This window comes from Arvicanthis niloticus, chromosome X, assembly GCF_011762505.2.
Source record: "Arvicanthis niloticus isolate mArvNil1 chromosome X, mArvNil1.pat.X, whole genome shotgun sequence".
Lineage (NCBI taxonomy): Eukaryota > Metazoa > Chordata > Mammalia > Rodentia > Muridae > Arvicanthis > Arvicanthis niloticus.
This window is the reverse complement of record NC_047679.1, coordinates 122,344,089-122,367,577: the sequence shown is the minus strand read 5'-3', so window position 1 is coordinate 122,367,577 and position 23,489 is coordinate 122,344,089. Positions and strand designations below refer to the sequence as shown.

General features: G+C 37.9%; 1 protein-coding gene and 1 non-coding gene across 8 annotated transcripts; one reads left to right on the top strand and one right to left on the bottom strand.

The window, feature by feature from the left end:
• Positions 1-330: 330 nt before the first annotated feature.
• LOC117695669 (small nucleolar RNA U13) lies at positions 331-431 on the top strand. Its single transcript, XR_004604698.1, has one exon. It is a non-coding gene; the product is annotated as a small nucleolar RNA U13 (small nucleolar RNA).
• Positions 432-3,683: 3,252 nt separating this feature from the next.
• On the bottom strand, positions 3,684-20,274 carry Slitrk2 (SLIT and NTRK like family member 2). 7 transcript variants are annotated; one of them, XM_034485647.2, is made up of 7 exons: positions 20,142-20,272; positions 19,593-19,721; positions 16,228-16,281; positions 15,962-16,122; positions 12,010-15,730; positions 8,062-8,159; positions 3,692-5,026 (listed from the first exon to the last, which is right to left on the bottom strand). In XM_034485647.2, exon 5 carries the CDS (start codon positions 15,685-15,687, stop codon positions 13,147-13,149), a length of 2,541 nt encoding a protein of 846 aa, XP_034341538.1. In that variant the 5' UTR covers positions 15,688-15,730; positions 15,962-16,122; positions 16,228-16,281; positions 19,593-19,721; positions 20,142-20,272; the 3' UTR covers positions 3,692-5,026; positions 8,062-8,159; positions 12,010-13,146. The 7 variants fall into 7 exon arrangements, with proteins under 7 accessions (XP_076775128.1, XP_034341540.1, XP_076775125.1 ...); XM_076919013.1 differs by having other exon boundaries at positions 3,684-5,026; positions 8,062-15,730; positions 15,952-16,122; XM_034485649.2 differs by having other exon boundaries at positions 3,684-5,026; positions 8,062-15,718; positions 15,952-16,122.
• Positions 20,275-23,489: the final 3,215 nt, after the last annotated feature.

Genomic DNA, 23,489 nt, shown 5'->3' with positions numbered 1-23,489 from the left:
CTTTACACTCCAGAAAACATTATGAATGAGAATGTTGAGAAAATGTCATTTTGTAAAATAGCTATAAGTGAAAAGACCTTTTCTTTATCCCTGAGAGTAATAAAGTAATTATTCATGTTTTAATCCTCTTTTCCCCATCTGTTCTTGCTAATGTCTACCATAGACAAAATTAATTAATAAATAAAAGTCTTTTATCCAGACTCGTGGTCTCTTCCAAAAACTGAAAAAAATATATTTTCATTTAGCTGACCTTTATTTTCATAGATCTCTTAACATTAATTAAAATTTTAAAATACTTTCTAGTATAGTTAAAAAACTAAATTGCCAGGTATTTTTGTGTTTCAGAAGCATAATTATTGTTTTTTACATAATCATCTGATATGTACCTCCCTCAAACTGTGTTATAACTTTGGCATATTACCCATCTGAAATATATGTATATATAATATATGTATATTAATGTGTATAGATATATAGATATGTACTATTGGCTATGAATAAAAGTTATCTGCACAATTTATAAAGCTGTAGAATTTTCATCTAAAGTTTAATCCATATGCTTCCCTTAAATTAGGTAAACAAAACATTAGTTTTTAAATCATGTTGTGGAATTATCCACTTTGAATTCTCATCTGGTCCAAGGGCCAATGTTGTCCAAGGAGACTTCAATGTTATTACTACTTATAGGGGTTGCCTTTAGCAACATCAAGCATGACTTAACTTAGTTAATGAATTTATTCTTTCACTGTTTCATAAATGTACATAATGAAATATAATCATTTCCCCCACTATTCCCTCATCTCTCCAACTTCTTTTGCCTAAATAATTCTTCCAAAATGTTCCCTTCATATTTATGTATCAATTTTGTTTGTATGTGTAAGATTTACTGAATTTAATTAAGATTACTTGCATGAACATAGTTGACAGGTTATTTACTGGAGAATTAGCAACTTTTCAGTGGCTACATCATTGAAGAAAAGAGCTTGCTTGTTTTAAAGCCACACTATAAATGTTTTTAATTTTAAAATAATTTTAAATATAGGTATTTTGCCTATGCCCATGGAAACTAGAAGAAGGCATTGGATACTCTGAAACTAGAGTTACAGAGGGTTAGGAGCCTCCTTGTAGATGCTGAAATTTGTACCTGGGTTTCTCAGAAGAGCAGCCTGTACTCTGCTGCTGAGCCTCTACATTGCTAGTTTTAACCTACTAGTCCTTCTGATAACTAAAAGCATAAAGAATTTTTTATTTGTCTATAAAAAGGAATAAGCCTGAAATTTAAGTTATTATTTAAAGCTTGAAAAACTTTTGTCTAAAATCAATATATATATATATATATATATATATATATATATATATATAGTGTAGTAATCATATATAGAGTTCAATAATATTAGAATTATTAGAATAAATTAACATGAAGCAGAAAAAGATAATGCTACAAATTTTTGAGTCTTGAAGGGGCTCTCTATTGTAATTCAGCATCCTTTATCTGTTATAGGACAAGGCTTTCTGAACCTATAACCATCTGACCAGTCCAGAATGAGAATTTGGTGCTCAAACCCCCGTCCCTTTCATGTTTGAGGGAAGAAAGCAGTCAGACTCTCCAGTAGGCTTAGGGCTTTTACACTGCTTGGCACTGTTGGGATTTTATTAGGCTAGTGATCAGTAGGCAATGTGCTGAGTACTTCTATTTTAAAATATGAACATAAGCCCTGACTGTTGAGCCAAAAATATAGTGTAGACTTTTTGGTTCCACTAGTGTTTTCAGTACCTTCAGTAACTGTTGTGGTTTTTTGTCTAAAAGACCAAATACAGCATTAAAACCAATGTTCTCAGTACAACTCATTTGTTTGCATTCTGAGTAAGGCCTTTGTTTGGTGGGTCAGATATAAACAAAAGTCTTTTATGTAGTCCAGAGACTCTAGGTACTCAATTCTTTGAGCTTCTAAGATAGTTATGATGTTTGACAATGAATTCCTCCTATGTACCTGACAAATTTTTGATCGAGTCTCTGCATGGGTGTCAGGGGAGTCTTTGCTTGTACAAAGTTGTCATGATGTGACCTTTCTAATTTACTATTTAAGGAGCTTTGCTATGAATAACTATGAAAGCTTATCTAGGTGCCATTTAATAGAAATTCTCAAAGGCTTTTTTTGAAACAATTTCATTTACAATTAGCAATAGAATGCAATAGAAATATCCTAATCCTGCGAATCAAGGTTTCATCATTTCCACCCCTGCTCTGAATTACTGTGTCAACTTTTCTAAGCTCCTTTCTCTTTGAAAGGTTTCTCTTTCTTCATAATATTAATGTAAAAAATATTACTTACTTATTTTAGGAAAGAACTTGTGAGTGAAATCTGGCCTCACTTGAAACTATTCTTAGGGAATAGGAGCAGAGATAGTGGGAAAATTTTGTAAGTCCAAAAGTGTTCCCTTAAGAAATATACTCAAACCATATCAAATCATTTTTCTCTACCCTACAGAAACACAATTTGTCTTCTCACACAGCAAAACCACCTAGCTACTTTCATCAGCAATATACAGTAGAGGCAGCAACAGGCTATGCACCAGACATGTGTCACCCCCTGACTCACATAGCTTTAACTTATGTATACACACCCTGAATTCCTTCCTATAAAACATTGTAGAAAATGTAAACTAAAACTGCCTGAAAGCCAAAGCATCCACAATTATGTTTACTACAAGATATAATAGGAGAGGACAATGTAATAAGACACACGTAGTCACACAAATAAGGGGTTTTATGATAGTCAAAAAATAGTGGAATTATTAGAAATAGCTCTGCCTTAGGCAAGAATATGTGGCAAGTCAGTTGAGTCACTGGTACTGTGAACCCAGGAGGGATTATGTAACTTAGAAGTCTTGGTGCAAGGTAGAAAAAGCAAAAAGAATCCTTACAAAAATGATTTATAGAGGCAGCACACACCTATAATCTCAGCCTTCAAAGACAGAGTCAGGAGGATGCTGCTAGTCTAGTTTATATGGTGAATTTCTGTCTTATAGAAATAATGATTCATATCTTCTATAGCTACCAAGGCAGTGGGATATTAAACGAAGTGCAGGAAACATCTAAACTTGAGCCCTTGTATATGGTTGTAAAAGTGCATGTTAAGAAATTCAATATTAAGACATATCAAACCCAGATGGCTTTTGTAAATATGAGGTAAACCTAAAATTCCTTTCTAGATGTCCTTAGATTACTACTCTCATAGTTAAAGCCCTACAAGTGTCTCCTTAACCATTTTACCTTAAGCCTTTTTCTTGGAGTCTGAGTATTATCTTACTAAGAATCTACTGATGATAAGTGATGAATGTGTTACTAAATATGGCTCTCTAAAAGATCAATCTGTATGCTCAATTTGTAGACAGCCCAGCCAGTGGTTGAATATATGAGCAGGATCTCTCACCTTCATATTTCTAGAAGCTAATTGCAGAAACTCTCTCTTAGTTCTACATGGCCATAACAGCTCCTGGCCTGATTCCTCCAGGTGGTTCATAGATTCTCTAGTAAAACTGTAAGACCCAGTAGTGGAATAGACAAGTGAGTCAAGAATTAAAACTCAATCAGAACTGGTTTCAAGTGACCCATTTGCTACATTAATTTTGTATGAGAAATATTTTATTTTTCAAATATTAACTTATTGATACCTATAACCATTTTGTAAGATAAAAAGGATCATTGTAACTTCTTTCAGATGAATAAAATTGGATCCAGAGAAGTAAAATGATTTGTCCAATGTTACAGAACTGGTGATGACAGAGCCAAGTCTTAATTTCTGTATGCTGCCTCTTCATCATACAGTTTCTGTGCTGGCTCTATTAAAGCACTTGCCTTCCACAAACACTCAGTAGGTCACTGCAGTCAGCACTAGAACCCCAGAAACCTTGGTTTCCTTATTGAAACACAGATATTAAAGTTCCATTTGGTAACCAAAAAGGTTAACTTTAGAAGTGCACATGAGATACTGTATCAGGCCTCATGCAAATCTTAAGCTTTCCATAATCTTTGTTTTGCCTGTCTTCATTTTCAAGCTTCAGAATGCCCCAGGCCTTTTAAATGTTAGACTCTTTATGGTATCCCTCTGTTCCAAGAGGGAACAAATACTCAAAGAAATACTAGTCCAGTCCTTATCGATCTTTTCTTCTTTTCAATGATAAATAAATCATCTTGCCCATTTTGTTAGAAATCCCCAGATTATTTTATTGTCTTATTTCAGGTTTTTATTATTTTAATAAGTCTTATTTCAAGTTTTTCCTGATATTCTGATGACCTTAAGAAGATTTGGTAGCTAGTGAATTTTCCATTAGCTCCAGCATCTTGTCCCAGTGTTGAATACATACTTGGCCTTGAGGAACACTTGTGGATTTGTTTTAGATGTGCGCCAGCATCTGAGTATTCAGCACACAGAAAGCACTTCATAAATCATATTTTTAGAGACAATCTGGTACCACATAAGGGCTACCAGAAATTATACATACTCTGTGTAAATTAATTCACACAGTTTTATTATTTAAGAGCTACAGTAAGCCCATGGGAAAAGAAAAATATTAGAGTTTATTAAAGACAAGAGGAGCATTAGAAATTTTAGGGTAATTTTTAAAATTTGTATGTTATAGAACACGTTTATATTTGTTGAAAATGTAATGTTTCCAGCCTGAGAATGATTTAGTATTTTAATGAATGAAAATGCACTCACATTTTGCCTATTGAAAATTTTGAAAATGGTTTTGTTCTTTATTATTATTGTGGGAGTTCTGATGTGTAAGAGGCTCAATGGGCACATTACTGGCGTCAGCATCTTCACAATCAAAGCATAAGAAAGAATCAGCATGAGTTAAAAAGAAACCAAGAAAGAATCTTGTTTTAAAATCTTGAAAATATTTGTTCAGGCTTGAGGAAAGTTTCATTTGCACAGGAGACAAGAGAGAATTGTGACCGTATTATAAATCATGTGAGACTCTGGCAAATTTCTTCTGGCGATAAACTCAGGAAATCTGACTGAAAAACAAAACAAAACAATGCCAGTCAAGGCTTTGCCCCATTTCAATCTGTAAAGATAAGAATTATTAATTTATCTTGTGTTCTGATTTTATGTATAGAAACTGAACTTCCAAAAACAAAATTTAAATAATGCAGTTTAAAAATAATGGCTTTAAATGTTCAAGTTAGATATTGCAAATGCAATCATATTGAGATTAAATAATTAATAACTAAGAAGTATCCTTTTAATTGTACTTTGGAGATTTTTTTGGACAAGGATAACCTTTACTTGTGAAGCATAATTTGACAAGACAGAAGGAAATTATGAGCAGAACTTTTTGAAGAGACTTTGCTTTTTCCAGTCTTACAGCACACAGAAATATGACAGCAAAACATTATAAAGTTGAGGTGTTTATTTCTTTGTTTCCAATGAAAATCTATTTGATCAAATAAGAACATGCTAGCCCAGCATTAAAACTATGACTGAAGTTATGATCAGGAAGAGACTTTATACCACTTGTCAGCTAAGTGCCTTTGCTCACTGGAATAAATCATTGAATTTCTCAAGCTCAACTGATTTGTCCAAAGGTCTATCAGTTTCTTTCATGATAAAAATTTGTAAATGTTGACTAAAAGTGGGTAGTGGTGAACAATTCAGTGACTTGTTGTTTTCCCTTCGAAATGATGATGTGGTCTTCCTAGATGGATTCAAATTTTAATTTGCTTAGTCACCACACAGAATAGCTAAAAATAATTCATCAAGAGAAAAGATAATCCCCTTCAAAAACAAATATGTGGAAAACTCTTAATACCTAGCTCCCCTCCCCCCCCCATGGTAAGTTGTTGCCATTTATAAAGGAAGTTTTTAAAAGTGTTTAAGTCTTTTAAGTTAAATTTATAAAGAAATGTTAACCTGAGATAAATTATGCATTTGAGTCCTGTAGAGACAGAATAAGGTTAGAAATAGAGTTCTGATGTGAAAAGTAAGGTAAGAGATTATCCTACTTGAATAACAATTGCCTGACTGTCCTTTCAGTTGTAGCAACCATTTTCTGTGGCCTACATCATTAATTACGGAAGTATAAGAGATCATTAAGTTCATCCAGCCCATTACTAGTCCAACTGAAAAGTGAAGGTTCAATGAGATCTATGATTGCCTTGGTAACTTTACAATCTCTTGAAGGTCAGGACCTCAGATTGTAAGACTCATCTCAGGGAAATACCACCTGTAGATTTTTACTTTGTATAAATGACACTTTTTGAAATCACTCTATTCTGTCAGAATTGGTATTTGATATAGGCTTGGCCCTCTCCTATCTGGAAGACTGACGAAGCCAGTTGGATTCTGGAAAAAAATTATCATTTAAGCATGTCAGAGTGAAATTTTACTCAATTTATAATCACTTGTTTCCTATAGCCAATGGCATAGCAGTCCCAAAGCCATTCTTTAGAATATCACTAAAACTTGGACCCCACTTTAAATAAATGTTTGATAATTTTTTTCTGCCTATTAGCCTAACCAACTCTTCTATTCCCATATGGGATGTGTGTATATATATGTATGTTTGTGTTTGTGGTGTGTGTGTGTGTATGTGTGTGTGTGTGTTATGCTGTAAACATCTTATAACTAAATATTTAAGAGTTCCAAAAACAGCCAATCATCCATGGTTACTATGAACTATACTATGAACTTAGATTCTCTGGTTTTCAACTTTTTCTTCAGTCTTCATATAAGAATCAGCATCTCAGCAATTCACACATCCATTAACTAAAGCAATTTTTATCATCAAGCAATAGGGAATATGAAAAGGGAAAAAAGGCTTCTAAAGGAATCCATTAAAAATTAATTCAATTATGCTGCTTGTCTGGTAGTTAGTTTGAGAGCTAGACAGTACCATAGATTACTAGATTTTGTCAACATTCTGTCATGATCAAAATGTTCCAAAATTTTAGGTAATAGCCTGACAGATAATTAGGACAAAGTGGCTCTATACATAAAATGTAAAATTACATTTTAAATTGAAATTAATAAAAATGATGTGAAACTGTTTACAAAGCTATTTCCTAAGGGAACATAAATCAAGTGCACTTCTAGCACAGATTCTGGAATCACTAAACCTATAAAGATTATTATAAGATGTTTACAGTATAGCATACACACACACACTTATGGCTTACTGATAGCCTAATTCTTGTTTTAGCTGTCATATATAGACTTGTTAATGGATACAGACATGTTTCTCCTGATATTTACCAATGACTAACTAGATAATCTATGCTAACACCAATTTTTATGGATTAACAAAATAATTTCAAATATGAATGTTTCAATTTTTTCAGCTACCCTGTAAATGGTATATGAATAATCAGGCCATATTGTACCCATATTTACCTCCTCAACAGAAAATAATTAATCTGTTTTTAAGTCCTCATGTCTTCCACAGGAATCTCAGATCCTTTTTGTTGTTATGCATTTGTTAATGGAGTATATAGGGAAGATATGCTCTGATTCCTTAGACAAGCACAAATAGCCAAGGGAACCACTTTCAAAATATCACCATAATCACAGGAACAGATGATTATCTATCTCCTTATTTCTTATCATCTCATTATTAAGAAATATAATTAATAGCATTTATATTTGTATGTCAGACATGTTTTTACTTTTTAAAATATGAACTTGTTACATCATATATGCTATTAGAAAAAATTATGGTAAAAATAGAATCAATATAGAAGTGAATGTATGTAGTATGGGGACTAGAAAGTCAGTAAGTATTGTTTCAGTTTCTAGAGAGACATCTGTCTGTATTGTTTTGTTATTATTGTTTGCTTTCACTTTTCAAATATAATATAACAAATACTCATAGAGAAATATTAATACTTTTAAAAGCTCACTTTATGCCAAATGTGAAAACCATAATCACCTAAAAAATAAAAATGTTCTTTTATAAGCATTAGAATAGCATATGTCAAGTCAAAGAAGACAGTTCTCACTCTTGTAATTAGATCTTATGATTCAAAAATCTAGGGCTGGGTGTGGTGGCACCAACCTTTAATCTCAGCACTCAGGAGGAGTAGGCAGGCAGATCTCTGTGCATTTGAGGCCAGAAAGATAAAAATAGCAAGCTCCAGGATAGCCAAGATAATCCTGTCTCAAAAAAAAATGCGAAAAAGACTTTTCTAACTAATTCAAAATGTGCATTTTAGTGAATATTTATTTATTAACTGAATACTAACTACAGCATAAAATAGCTAAACATTTATACAATAAAATACAGTATAATTTGATCACATTTTCAGTATTTCATTTGCCTATTAACAGCCCAAAATATGTCATTTATTTTCCTAAACAATGTCACTATCTGGCACAAGAATTTATTTACATAATAAATTGTTTCATTTGCCATTTATTCCAACAACGTGAGAACAATTATTTGCAACTAAGTCTAACATAATTTGTACACATACTTTCAAGCTAAAATACTGCTAAAAATTTCCAACACACATGCAATTCAGTATGTTTACATAGTAACATGTATTTTTTTTTTTTTTACTAAAACCTGTATCTCTAAGCACTTTATAGGATGTGAATACAGGAGTCTACCCTCTAAGGAAACAAAGTCTTGGGAGGGGAGATGCTGCTGAGCAAGAGTCCTGTGTTCAATGGTATTGAAATGGGTTGCTAGTCCAGACATTCAGGAACGCTATTGTGCCATCATAATCATAGATAGCTCAATTCACATAAAACTGCAGCAGACTTTAAGTATAAGCCCTTAGCAACCAAGAACTGGATAGTACAAGCAACGCTGACAAAACACACTCTTATTATGCATGTGAACTTGGTTTTAAGCAAAATTGATACTGAAAATCCAAATATACAAAACAGATAGAATGATTATTTGCATTATAAAATGGTTTTCTGCCTCATAAAGAGATTCCCATATTTTATCTAAGTGGCAGCTCACTTCATGCACTTAAAATAGACTTTGATTATTTTTTAACTTCAATTTACACACTACTTTTTCCATGACCATTGTAAGGAGCAAAGTAGGTTTATACATAGTACTTTGCTCTCTCACACACACTAAAGTCTCTTATCATTGTATAAGTAAAGGCATGTGAGCCAAAATATTACCCTTTAAGCCACTAAAATAGATAGTAAATATTGCCTCTAAAACATGAATATCCCCAAAACTTGAAGTATATCAGTGGTTTTTATATTTATAATTCTGGTATTCAACTTTACAAAGTAGATATAGATAGCACAAATATATAGCTATCATCAGGCCATAATTGAACCTAATTCTGCTGTGATTTAGGTTTATTTTAGTGGAATTTCCCCTTTTAATTATGTAATTCCAAAGATATGTCAGTAGCACTTACATGGTAACCAGTCTATTTATGATTTATTCTTTCAATAGTTTACTCCAGAGAATTTAAAAACTCAGCCTTCTGCATTGCATTCCTGACCCACTGCCTACCTAGGGGTGATTTTCATTCAGGCAAAGCTCTCTTTTATTTCGAACTATGCTTCTTACCAAATTTTGGAGGTCTGTGAATGAAGGAGAATTTAGTAACAGTGGGAGTAAGGGTGAAGGCTTGGAGTGACTCAATTAGAGATCCTTTCTTATATATCTGTGGCCCCTCAGCACACAGCAGATCCAGGCACCAGGGAAGAGAGCACTCAAGATATATTAAATGAGTGCATGAATAAATGAATGAATGAATGAAGAAACAAATTGACTAAGAGAACCATCTGGAAGGCTTTGTTCACTCTAGCATTCAATCCAGTATGTTTCTGGAATGTGTAGTATAGTATCATAAGGAATTTTCAGAGTCTGAGAAATGATAGAAACTATCTTTGATTCATTACATATATTTTAAATTTTTTTAAAATGTTAAGCCCTTTTCATTATAGAATTATTTAGAAAAATTAAGTCACCTTAGAAGTCAGAGGACAAAGAGGATATTGAAGGGTATTTTTCCTACTCACCAAATGCCTGAGGAAAGAAGGCACACAGGTTGACCTAAGTTCATATCAAATACTCTTGGCAATGGTGTCAAGTTTGAGGAGTAATATTTTTGAGAATTCTATACAAATTTACCCACTGGAATATGTAGAAGCCATGAAAGTAAGTAATTAAACAGTAGAATCTAGAATAATTGCTGTTTAACATTTTGTAGGGCCATATATCTAGTTGTGTTCCAGGTGGGGTCCTAGGAATGCCATTATCTTTCCTGGAACAGTTCTTGTGAGGCTCACACTCATTACAATCTGCTTGTGAAATAGTAAGGGAATTAATAATATATCCAGCTGGAAGAATTAAAAATAAAACTTAAAGTAAAATAGGTTTGGAAGTGCTTGAGCTCATAAAGAAAAACAGAATATAACCAGTGGGAATGTCAATAAGGTAATTAAACTTGAAGTGCTTATGCTTGCTTTTGACAGTAATGATTAAAACACACACTGTGCTATTATGCTTTTAAATAAAACCATTTGTATCAGACCTAAAAGACTTGATTTTGTAACTCAACGTAAATAAAGAACAAATCTAGAAACATGAAAATATTGAAATGAATAGTAATTATTGAGCTAAAGAATTTGTGAACTTGAGTTCTTCCAGGAGGCCTCTTCAAAAAAATCAGGAAAATGAATGAGAAGTATAGTATATTTCATTAAGATTAATAAATTAATTTTGTTATTAATACAAGTGTTTTACTTTTCAGGAGAATGAGAACAAACACTGAAGTAGAATCATGTCGTTAATAGATGAAATCACAGTTAAAGCCTAAAATCTATCCTAAGATGATATATGCTGATTTGCCTTCACAATGATGTCCCCAGATATTCGCCTCTATAGAATGTATTGATCATTATACCAAAGGAAAGCCACTTTAAGAAAATGTTTAAACTCCTGTAATTATATGTCACCCAAAGATGAAGTACTTTCCAGGAGCTCTCTCCATGTCCAACTATTTCACCATTCTGGCTTCTTTTATACAAAATGTAAAATGTCTATATATTAATGTATGTGTAGATCTCTTTGACCTACCATTTTCAGTTGTGAGCTAACGGATATAAGTGGCAATTATGACTTTTAAGCAAACAGTGAATATATTAGTCAGTCACTGTAGATATCCAGAGATTTCAGATTGTTAAAACTTTTTTTTTCCTTGAGTGTCCTTTACTTTTATATATGGACACAATTAGCTTCTGTTGTTTAAAAAGTCCATTTTGCACTATTAATTATTAATCAAAATGATTTGGAGTTAAGTAATTTCTAATTGAAAGCCTGTAGCATGAATTGTTAATAGTGGTAATATACTATTAGTCAATTTAATGCTTTAAAAGTAACTTATCAGGATCCACTTCAATCTCCACATGATAATAAAGGATTATTATGTGCAGTAACCTATTTATGAAAAGGAAACAGTGTCCTTCTTTCAGACACCATCACTTGCTTTAATAAGGAATTGAAAAGCTGGACTACTTTATATGCTGATCACCATTCCAGTTGCATAAGGATTTACAATAGACAAAACAAAACTATTTTTGTTGTAAAGAAAGGCTGTTTGTTTAAAATCATACAATAATGTTTGCATCTAAAAATTATTTACAGTCTAATAAGGCTTCATAAATGTTATATAGAGTTGGTTAGTTAAAATAATTGACTGCTAAGAACAAAACGAAAGGCTTGCTAAAGCTAACAAGAAAAAATTTCAAGTAAAGCGTGCCCAAAGAAGGCAGAAGGAAAAAAGACACTTACTGTTGTGGTTTAGGTAATTGTTAATGGATTTGGAGATGCAAATAAGTACATGATTTGATAGCACCTCATTAACAATTTAATTGAAATCAAGAGAAAAAAATAGCTTTGTGAAAATTGAAAAGAATTCTGTGTCTAATTTTTGATTTTCAAAGAAATAAAATTTGAGATATGTAATTTTATCTCTGCTGTCTTGAATTTGCAGAGAATTTATGTGGGAAGTTTTCATCTTACCTTTGAAGTCTTCAAGGTATTTAATGGCTCTTGTGTCTTGGTTAAATGAGGTGTGTGGCGGCCTCTACTGGTATGTGTTTATAGAAAATGTTGCTTGCAATAGGCAGAAAAAATATTAGTTTCAATTAAAAAGTTAGAAATACAGATTTTCATTTAAATATATAAAAATATCTAATTTAATGCAGAAAAAATATACTACTAATTGTGCAATGTACTCTTACTTAGGAAAATAATCTAAAACATTGACCATGTTAGTGTAAAATAATGATTCACGGAAGGGCATTAATTGTTCAATTCACTCTGATATTGGGTTAAATATATTTTATTAATGAATTACTAATCCAGACAGAGGTGGCTTATTACCTCTAATCCACTGTTAAATCCTCTTGCTTGACTTAAATAAAATCACTTATAACAAACCCAGAAGAAAGGAAATAGTTTACATTTACATCTATAAAGTCCTAAGCTAGAATCATTTGATGACAGGCTGGTTTCTATAACTCAAGCAAACTGTACTTTGACTTAATATAGCTGACATATAGATCTATTTTACATTGATTTCAATTTTAAAAATACAGCACATTAAAATACTTTCAATTTTCAAAGCTAAAAGCAACATTTAAGGTATGTTTTTAAGTGCAAAGGCACTTTAACACAAAGTAGCGATGCCCAGGCCTATACTTGGCAACTGAAGATGGCAATACCATAGACCATTATTTACAAAAAAAAAGTTGTAGTCCCAAAAGATTTTTGGAGATCTTCTACAAAATATTTTCCTTTCAAAACTTTGCCTACTATTCCTTCATTCACTGTCATTTCTTTCCACTCCCACACTGGAAAAAGAAAAAAGAAAGAAAACAGAAACAAAACCTAAACAATATACATGAAAAAATGCATTGTAGAAACATTCGTGTTCTCTGATGGTTTCTAAGAAGGGGGAATTGGGGTGGGAGAACAAGAGAGAAATAATTTAAAGGAAAGCTTGCAAGAGCAATATCATTGCTTCACCCCGTCTCCCAAAGGCTTTCAGTGTCCCATTAGCACTGGGGAAGGGAGGACACAACAAAAGCAAAGGCAGTGCTTCCAACAGTCTGGAGCTGCATCCTTTGATGCTATAGGGTTGTAAATGGTTTCCCTTCACAGCTGACTGATTGCAGTTTGTTTTTCCAGAACTTCGAGGTAATCTGGTTCCGATTGCGGCTTAGCTTGCAGTAAAGGGTGGTCTGGCTTTGACCGCCCCACAAAGCATTTTCTGGGAGTCCCATATAAAACGGTTTTATTGATTCTGTCTTGGTTTTGGCGTCGAGATTCATATGAAGGGGCAAACTGCCTTTTAGGTAAGGTACAAAAGTTATAGTGGACTAGGCCTGCACTGGGAAGCTCCTTAACTCGCTCAGCGATATTCTGATACAGCAGCTCAGGCTCTCTTGGTGTGGCCTGTTTTTCTAGCAACTCAGTGGCACTTATTGTGTAAGCAAGTGTGGCAGGCTCTTCTTTTTTTTCCTCTAGGTTGCCATAGCTGAAGTCCTGCAGGTTTCGGTAATAGGCTACTGGGTCTCCTTCCTTCTGCATGTAGATGGGGTTTTGGCACATCTGACCCACAGGTGGAGGGATGTAGTTATAGACATGGCCATCAGCTTTATCATTAGTTTCAGTGTTGTAAGACCCATATTGTAACTGGAAGGAACTTACATCTAAGTTGGTAGCACTCCTGGGAACATTTGGCACTCCCTTTCGACGCTTCAGAACAAAGACAAACAACCCCGCCCCAAAACAGACAGACAGGATAAAAACCACAAGCAATCCTAAAATTAAGACGGAGAGTGGAACTTCAGTGTGTAGCTCAGGGTAAGAACTAGGAGACACACTAAGTGATCTAGGTGTGTCTGTGTTGTGATTCATTGATAAAATAGTCCCATCTGACAGGTTAGGATTATCTGGACAAATAGCCTCCCTTCCCAGGAATTTCAATATCTCCCCTGCATGCTTAGCGGGAGATTCACAAGTCACCTCATTGATGATGACAGGAGAATTGGCATGTTCAGTCCAGTCCTTTAGCCCCATGATGTCACAGGTGCAGTCCCATGGGTTTTCTTGCAGATCTATCTGGATAAAAGCAGGAAGCTGGTCCAGGACGCCTTTCACAGGCAGGTGAGAAAAATGATTGTTTCTCAGATTCAGCCTGGTGAGGGCTGTGCCCCCAAATATATTATCAGGTAAGGACCTCAGCAGGTTGTTATTCAGGAACAGGAGCTGGAGGTTAATCAAAGCATCAAAAGTCAGAGGCTTAATTTCCTTAATGACATTATACTCTAAATAGAGATACTGCAAGCTCTGCAGTCCATCAAACATAGAAGGATACAGCACTTCAAGGTAATTGCCATTCAGATAAAGTCTTCGTAAACTGGTCAGGTTTGTAAAGGCACCTTCCTGGATGACTGCAATCCTGTTGTTTCCTAAATGCAACAAATCCAGTGAACTGTATTCTAAGAGGTCATTCTTATAGACTGTTTGGAGATAGTTCCCTGTTAGGTAGAGTTTCTTTGGACTGGTAGGTTTGGGCTGTAGGTCAGACATGTTAGTAAACTTCCTTTCTTGGCAGTTAACATTTAGACCATTGTCTGAGCTCTGAGAGGTACAGACACAGCTGCTGGGACAGGTAAGGGCCACGGGGGACTTGGTCTGGTACACCATGATCGGACCAAAGCTCTGCCGGTCTTTCGACACAGTCACTCGGGGAGTTGGACGATTTCTCATTTTGGGTGGCCGGCTGGCTTTTGGAGCCCTGGTTGGGTTGAGAGCTGGATTCACTGTAGGGGACAGCCTTTGGACCTGTGTGTCTGAATGGCTGCTCCTCTGACTAGAATCACCACTTGCACTTTTTCTGGGACAGAGGTCTTGTCTGGTCAGCTGGGTCACATCTTTCCCATGTAACCTGAAAGGAGTTTCACAGACAATCTCCCCCACAAAAACAGTAATGGTGTCCAGCCATGCCTTGAGAGGAAGTAAGTCACAGGTGCAATTCCATGGGTTTTCTTCCAGCTGAATTTCCATGATTCCTCCAATATGTTCAAGGACACCAGCAAAAGGCATTACTTTCAACCTGTTCCCCCTCAGGTCTAAGTGAGTCAGCAGGACAAACCGAAATACATTACTGGGCAAAGACAGCAAAAGGTTGTCATTCAAGATGAGGACTTTGAGCTTATTCAGTTTGCTGAATGCCCCAGCCTCAATGGTGCTGATGTAATTGTAGTCAGCTTGGAGGTACTCCAGACTCTCTAGGCCTAGAAAAGTGTCCTCTCGCAATACCTCCAGTTTGTTGTTATTGAGGTGCAGTCTCTTGAGAGTTTTCAGACCACTAAATGCCCCGGGTCGGATCTCCTGCAGCCCGTTGTTACCTAGATGAAGAGTCACCGCATTTGAGTAATTGACAAACTCGTTTGGATACAGTCTGGTCAAGAGGTTTCCATTGAGAAACAGCTGATAGATGCGATACTGGGGGGGTTGAAGCAAACTGACAGTTGTAAATCCTTTGTTTTCACAGTTAATATTCAGTACATTTTCCTTCTCTTCGCACAAGCAGCGGATCTTGCAAATGTCTTTGGCAGTTTTGCGACTCTCCGTCTGTAAGATCCCGGCCACTGTTAACACACTGAGGAACCAAACGCCGCTCAGCATCTTTAAGCACCTTCGATGTCAGCTCAGGTACCTACAGGCAAACCTTCAGTGAGGGACAGGGGGAGAAAGCAGGATGCAAGGAAGAAAGAAACAAGGAAGCTCGATTAAAATGGCAAAGCTAGGAGGCAGGCGGGTGGGAGGGAGGAAGAGTGAGGGGGTGGGCAGCAAGGAAGAATGAAATCATTGCGTATTTCAAAGCAGTTTCTTCTCTTTCTCTCTACCCACTCCCCCCAGCCCACCCACACAACGCATCCTGGAACACACATGCTTGCACCTGATTTCCCTGCGGGTCACAGCCAGCCACGGAGTCATTAGTAATCGAGTTGTCCTACTAAATCCGGCCCATCTCCTCCTCCCCTGGGGTATTTTGAAGAATCTCAAGCGGATTGCCTGTCTTGGGCTTGCAGTAGAAATTGCTTTACTTTTTTTTTAAAACTGCACAAAAAAAGGGGGGTGGAAAAATTAAGAGTCAGGGAGCTGGCGAAGGAAACAGAATGAGAGGGCAAAGAAAGCTCTGGCTGGGGGATCGGGGGTACTCACACATCCGGAGAAGACGGGGCTCCTCTCCTCTTCTGTCCACCAATAGTTTAGCATCTTCAGGATGAGAAGGAGAGCAAAGTAAAAGAAGATGCCGCTTGCAGTGGGGGAAGCTCTCCTTTTTGTGCTTGATTTAATTTGATTGGGCGGGGGGGGGGGGGTGCGCAGAAATTAGAAATCCGGCTGGCAGCCAGAGAGAGGAAGAGGAGGATTGGAGCAGAAAGAAGCTGCGCTGCAGGGAACCAGGGGTGCGATTGCATAGGGAGGTCTGGGAGAACTGGGTTACTGCTGGCGGTTGCCACAGCGGAGCCTGGGCGCGCGCTTTCAATCCGGCGGCAGCAGCAGCAGTGCGTCTAGCAGTTTGAATTTGAGAGGTTTTGCTGGCTCCTCGGGACAGGACTAGGGGTGACGTCACGGAGGAGAGGAGTGTGGGCAGTGTATCCAGGGCGCTTGGTGGGGGGGGGGGGAGGGGGGGCAGACGCTTCCCTTCCTTGTGAGTGAAAGCTTTGCACAGCTCAATTCCCAGCTGCGTCAGTTGCTTCAGAATTACTCTATCTCCAGCCGGGCTGGCAGCAAGAGAAGCTCCTTCAGAACAGGAGTTTGTTTCTCAAGCAGGCGGCCCAGCCCCCTTTGGTTCTGGCCTCACTGAAACTCCCCAAATCCAGACCAGTCCTAGTGATCTCCTTCACTTGACCTCCCTCACCTACACATGGCATAAGGACAGTGACTTGGTCATTAAGAGTGATCTCATGGCGGACTCCCAAGGAGTGATCCAGACCCTCCCAGGAACTTTGTGTGTGTGTGTGTGTGTGTGTGTGTGTGTGTGTGTGTGTGTGTGTGTCGAGCGCGCGTGCGAGTGTGTTGCCTCTTGCTACAGAACTGATGCCAGCTAGGCAGACTGCTAGCTGAGAGGCTTTAGGTGCAGAGTGGGGTGTTCCTGCGCTAGTGTGTCTGTGTGGGAGTGAGAAGAGTTCTCCTAGGGGATCAATACTTTATATACAGAGAAAGCTCTGTTTCAGTGCTTAGGGAATTACTTCCTTGGTGGTGACCAGCCGAACAGCTATTTGCCTGGACTCTGGAAAGCCAACTCAACGTTAACTGGTAGACTGAGCCAAACAAAAATAAAATGTTTCTCCCCCTGAGATTTATACTTAGGCAGATAATGAGTCTTAAACGTGTGCTTTTTTGCCTGGAGGAAAGTGAAGTGGAGTGGGTGTCAGAAAAGCATTGCCAGGCTGAGAGGCTCAGCTAGGAGTGGGAGCCAAGGCAAGAGTTGGTGAGCCCTCTAGGCTGCAGGGCTGGGATCCTCCCCCAACCCTCCCCCACCACACCCCACAAAAACAGGGCAGAATGCAGGGCAGGAGAAATGACTCCTGAAGAAAAGGAGAATAGAAATCTTAAGCTGAGACACAGAATACCAGGGTTCTTGATCTAACTCTGCAGCCATGCCTGTCACTACTTTAAGGATCTTATACTGTTTCTGTTTGCTAATGCCGGTGGTGGAGTGCTGGTCCTCTGGGCCCTGCTGTTGCCTTTAGTTTCAAATAACCTTTCTAGAGCATTACTAATTGGCTAGGTGTTGGATTTTTGCCTGCATTATCTCTTTTTTCCTTAATGTATTATTACTCCTTGGGTCCAGGAGTTCCAAGAGGGGAGCCCATTTGCATGTGTGAATAATGCCTGCTGTTGCTTGGAGGAGCTACAGGCCTGATAGAAGAGAGAAGTCAGGAAAACCCAGGGAAAGAAACAGTGATGAAAGGGACTGATTAAATGTGCCTGCTGCACAAACAATTCACCTTCCCGTCCTCTTTAGAGCTGCTACAGAATTTATGCAGGGTTCCAATGCCTAGCCAAAATGGAAGGTAGACGATGCCACAGGCAAAATAAGTCATTCAGGCATGAAAAAACACCCATTTTATACTGTTTCTCTCTCCATGTTAAACAGAAGTCTTTGACCTCTGTATACAAATTCCTTCCTCTCTAAGAAAGATTGGGAGTCTATAAAGTTCAGCACTAAGGCCACCTGTGGCATTGTGATCTCCTGCCCCATTCTGTCTGGATTTCTTCCTTCCTGCTCCTTTCAAGAAAAGCCTTTGACCATACTTCAGGAGCCTTAATTGTCCTTCTCTGGGCCATAGGGCGACCATGAGACTAGCGCAGAAGCCCTGGGAGTGGGGAATGCAGTTGTGGATAGTCTTCCATTCTATTGCAGGTGCATCATTATGTGCAGGCAGAGTGATGCACTGTGAGCAAAATTAAGCTTCTTTCATAAGGAAAGGGCACTTTCTATGTATTTCTAAATATTAGAAGTACATTGTTCCTAGGGAGATATGATTTATTCCCTCAGACAAACATTTGCTAATTAGGTTGTCTTACTGAAGTAAAAGCCAATGTGACAGCTGTACAAAACCCAATAGACCAGAATTATTTTACAGATCAGAACATTCCTCAGCCAGGTGAGTTGGTGACTTAGTTAACTCCAAGAAGCTAAAATAAGAAACAGAGCCCAGTACTGCTTAATATGAATTAGAGAATTGTATATCTAAACTCAGTGGGGCATTTCACACAAATGTAAAGTTTTCACTGCTAAAATAAATATAATTACTATTGGTTCTCAAATACAGTAAAATCTTCAAGACATAGATAATTCTGTGCACACTCTTTGGAGACCAAAATGGTTTTACTTAAAAATGAAATAGAAGAGGGGAAGAGAGAGAAGAAAGGAGAGAGAAAGAAGAGAGAAGAGCAGAGAGGAGAAGAAATGAGAGGAGTAAAGAGGAAAGGAGAGGAGAGGAGAGGAGAGGGGAGAGAAGGAAAAGGGAGAAAATGAGAGGAGAGGACACAAGAGGAGAGGAGAGATATGGAATTTAGAGGTCTTGAAATTCTTACCACTTACAGGATAAAGGAAATCTGGTGGTAATCTGGTTGTGATGAGCCCCACCAAGGACCCTGAGTGCCAGGTTTTCATCCTATGATTTCCTTTCTGCAAGAGTCAATTTGCTCTACCACTGTATTTTCTGCCTGCATTTGAGCATCCACAGCCACTTTTCAGAAACATGACTGTTATTGGAAACAAATAAGCCTCAAATCCAACAAACACTTTTAAGTAAGTTTCATTTGGTCTAGTGTTTCTCTAAGAACCGCGGGAAAGGGTGAGATTTTAAGGAACTGAAAAGGTTCAGGGTGAACCAGGAACCCAAGAGTAGGCAGAGACAGATGCTAAAATAAGTAAAAGATTTGTTCTTTAAGGAGAGGGAAGTTGACATGCATATTCCATTGCATTGGCCTCTTTTATCACCAACCAGATCAGGTTGCCCAAGCTTTTCCCACAAGTCATGAACAGGGCCAGGCTGCACTTCAGAGCCTACCTTCATCCCTGCAATCCTTAGGCTAGAGCCAGGTCAGAAATCTAGCGGCGCAGCAGCCTTCTTCAGCCTGCTGGGTGCTCCAGGCTAATCTCTCTTCTAGGGAGATGCAGGCTCTAAGGGAGTTCCCCCCTTTGAAAGGAACAGGAGTAAGCACCAGCCCTAGAGTAGCCCCACCTTTCCTACACCCTAGAGGCTAACATCTTGATGCTAGGGGATGACCTCGCAATCGTGAAAGCCACTCTGCCCTAGCCACTGGGCTTGTACACTGCGAGTGAATGGAGCATTTCACTAGCAGAAGATCTTGCATGGGTCATCCCTTGCAGCAGCGGTCGTCTCGTCTCCTAGCTTTGGGACTCCTGGATCCCTACCACACCCGCGGAAGCTCAGGGGGCGAAAAGGAGAGGGTACGGAGGGTAGAGGGCTATTTACAAGGGTTGACTGACCGCTGTGGGTATAGCCTAGCCTTTCCTTGCTCATACCCACTTTGTGGCCAAAGCATCCGGCTCGTGGGTCTCATTGTCACAGCATTCCCGAGTATTCCGAACTTACCCAGAGAGAGCGCGCCGCCTCAATCTTCCCCTGGAGGCTCCCGCAGTATCAGCGTCTCTGAGAGGCTCGGAAGCCAGCACCTCCTAGGTACCAGCCTAGCGGGCCATGCAGTGGCACAGCAGCGAGGATCGCAGGCGGTACCCCCCACCCTCCCCACCCCAGGGTAGGCAGATCCTTGCTGGAGCAGCTCGCCACCCAGCAGAGCTTCTGGCAAGGAGGGAGGGAAAGAGAGGAGAGAAGAGGGAGGGAGGGAGGGAGGGAAGGATGGCTGCCCCTCTCCAGCACTTATCAATCACCCTGCAGATCAAATGTCCCTGCTGTACACTCCGGAGGGGGGTGTACCAGCCCACAAAGGAGCGGCTGCTCCAGTTCTCTGTCTGACAAGCGTTGCAGAGCACCGCTCTCGCCTGTCAGCCCCTCTTTACTGGAACTCTGCCCAGCTCTTGCAGCTCCTACCATGTGCTGCCCCTCAGACTAGGTCAAGTGAAATAAGGATAACACTCACTCGCTTGATATCATATCTCAGGGGACCCTAAGACCCCTGGGTGGAAGTTATGGACAAGTGAGAAAGCAGTCAGCAGTCTGAGTTGGACACCTTCCCGAAATGCTGCTGCCTCCCTTAACTAGTAAGCACCCAATCACTGGAGTTCGCTGGCATATATTTAAGGATCTCCTCCCAGGGTGGTAAACAAGGGATTTTCATATTGTATAGTGCTCAGGAAGACTAGTGTAAGCAAACATTTGAACAAAAGCAAGACTTAGCACTGTTCTAGACACTGCCTTAACAGTGATTATTTTCATACTTCAAGGAGGTTGCCAGAGCCCTCTTTCTTGCCCTTTCCTTTGCTTCCCCTCTCATTTCTTCTTCCTCTTTATTAGTAGTCTAGACTGATTCTATTAAAGGAAGACACTCATTTAAAGAGTCAGTGGAATTGAAGAAGGTGGCTAGGATTTTGCAATTTCCCCTGAAGACCTGCCTTCGTTGCAGCTGCTTCCTAACTGCCCAAGAACATTCTGGATAAAGTTGCAATTGGTTCAGTTAAACAAAGAATAGGGAGTTAGTTTTCTGGTCCCAAGACAGTGACCACCTCATCCTAGAGGATATGGGCCCTCATTGAAGTCCCCATAGCCTCCTGACCCTTACACTCTCCCAAAGTCTGTGAAATCCCTCTTGCACAGAAAGCCAGAGGGTTGGTAGGAAACAGCAGGAAAGAAAAAAAAGTCGAAAATGCCAGGAGAGAGGTGCAAAATTAGAGCAAAAATTAGCTAGAAAGCTAATGGATGCACGTTAGGGTTCTCTGCAGTCAAGGTTATTGCACATACATTTAAACCAAGTTCACAGAACACTCATGACTTTCACCTCTGTCCTCTCCATAGAATCTTCTGTGCTTTTCCCTTTGCTCTTTTCTTTGGCTTTCTTTTTGTAACAGTTGCTGAAGGAGACTATATGGGCCTTTAAAAAAGAATCCTACTGATAATCTTATACTGTGAACAGGTGAAGGTTGCTTTAGTAATAGCTCAAATAACTGCCAACATTTATCTCTTGGATCTAAAGATCATTAACATCCCTTGTACTTCAAAATTGATAAAGGTTATTTTGCAATTTCCGCCATTCAGATAAGTAATTTCAGAATAACATATTTTTGAACTTAGCTTGTGAACAGGCTGTTTTCAACTACATAGAAACATTCCGACTTTAAATAACATTCTTGTTTTTGAAAAACATTCAGAAAGTATCTAGCAACTTGCCTTTCAACAAGGGATGGCAGTTATAGTAACATAAAAATGAAAAGAAAACACTACACTTTTCATGGGCAGAAAATTTTCTAGTAGGTAGATAGCATTTTGAAATGTGCTCTGAATGTGAACATACACAATAAATGAAAAACAATACCAAGGTTTGTGAAAGCTGTTGTAAAGATAATTATAGTAGAAAAACAGTTGAAGCACATAAAAAAAAAAAAAAACTGGGCCAACTTATTTGAAAGCTACTTTATAAAAAGTTTCTACTTTATGGGGAAGTTTCCAAGTAAAATGGAATACAAAAGATACATGGATATGTATGTATTTTTATTAATACAAATGACATTATCATCCTATATATATAGCAGCTGTGTGAATGTATCCAATGTTTGGATTTTTTTTTCTATTTTATGGTTTGCTTTTACTAAAGGATTAGAGATCTGTGACTGCAATTCAAGTGTTAAAATGGGGCAAATAAAATTTTCCCTAGACTTTTGAAAATTTAATATTAATCTTACTATAACTTGTTATGCAATGTTTGGTGAATATCCTTGGGAGGCCTGCTCTTTTAATTGAAGGGAAGTGGAGGAAGAGTGGATCTGGGGGGGAGGGGGGAGATAGAGGAAAGGACTCGGGGAGTGGAATGAAGAGAAACTGCAGTCAGGATGTAATGTATGAGATAAAGAAAGAAAGAAAGAAAGAAAGAAAGAAAGAAAGAAAGAAAGAAAGAAAGAAGAAATTTCATATATGACAAAACAATGTTTAAACTATATGTAAATGCTATCAAGTTACTATGTGGTACGTACATAGTTTCTCTTAGAATGCTATTTCTCTAACTTTTCTACTAAAACTAGAAAGCATCAGATAAACAAAATGAAAGAAGAGTCCGTGAATTCTAAGATCACTTCCTTTTCAGAGAAAACTGTTCCTTTTAAGCAAACATTTTTAAAAAAAAGAGCTCCAAAGGACAGCAAAATTACTAAATAAAGGAAATTGACATAAAGAGGACATGCCCTTAATACCAGTGATTACAGTTTAAAGGTTATTTTAGATTTTGGTTTCTGATGTTATTGAAAATATAGACATTTCAAAAATTCAGTTCAATTATTCTAATTATTTTGGCACAGGTTTTATCTTCTTTTGAACAGTATGCCAAGACCCAGAGCAGTTTGTCTTTTAATTAAGCACATGTCTAATTTCTTTAACTTAGAGATCTGGGCTTACATCCCACCTTCATTACGTCTTCATCATGGGTCCATAGGAAGTTCTCCATCTCTTTCAGTTTTCCCATGTGTAAAACTATTGATTCTGTTCATATGATGTCAGGCCAGGATGCATAAGATATTCTGAAACATTTCCAGGTAGTAGATGTAAATGCAAGGAAACCTTAAAACAAGGAATTCTTAAACTCGCTTCCTAAAGTAAAAGTGAAAAATTTTAACAAAAATCTAATTATTTTAGCAATAAAGGAAAATTTAAATTTTACTTAATATAATCAAAATTAGAAAAAATTGTGATTCTCATTACTGCTGACCATTCAAAGAAGTCCTCAGCCTATTTTCCACCTTTTCCCCCAAGAAACTGTATGTGTGTGATGGTAATGAT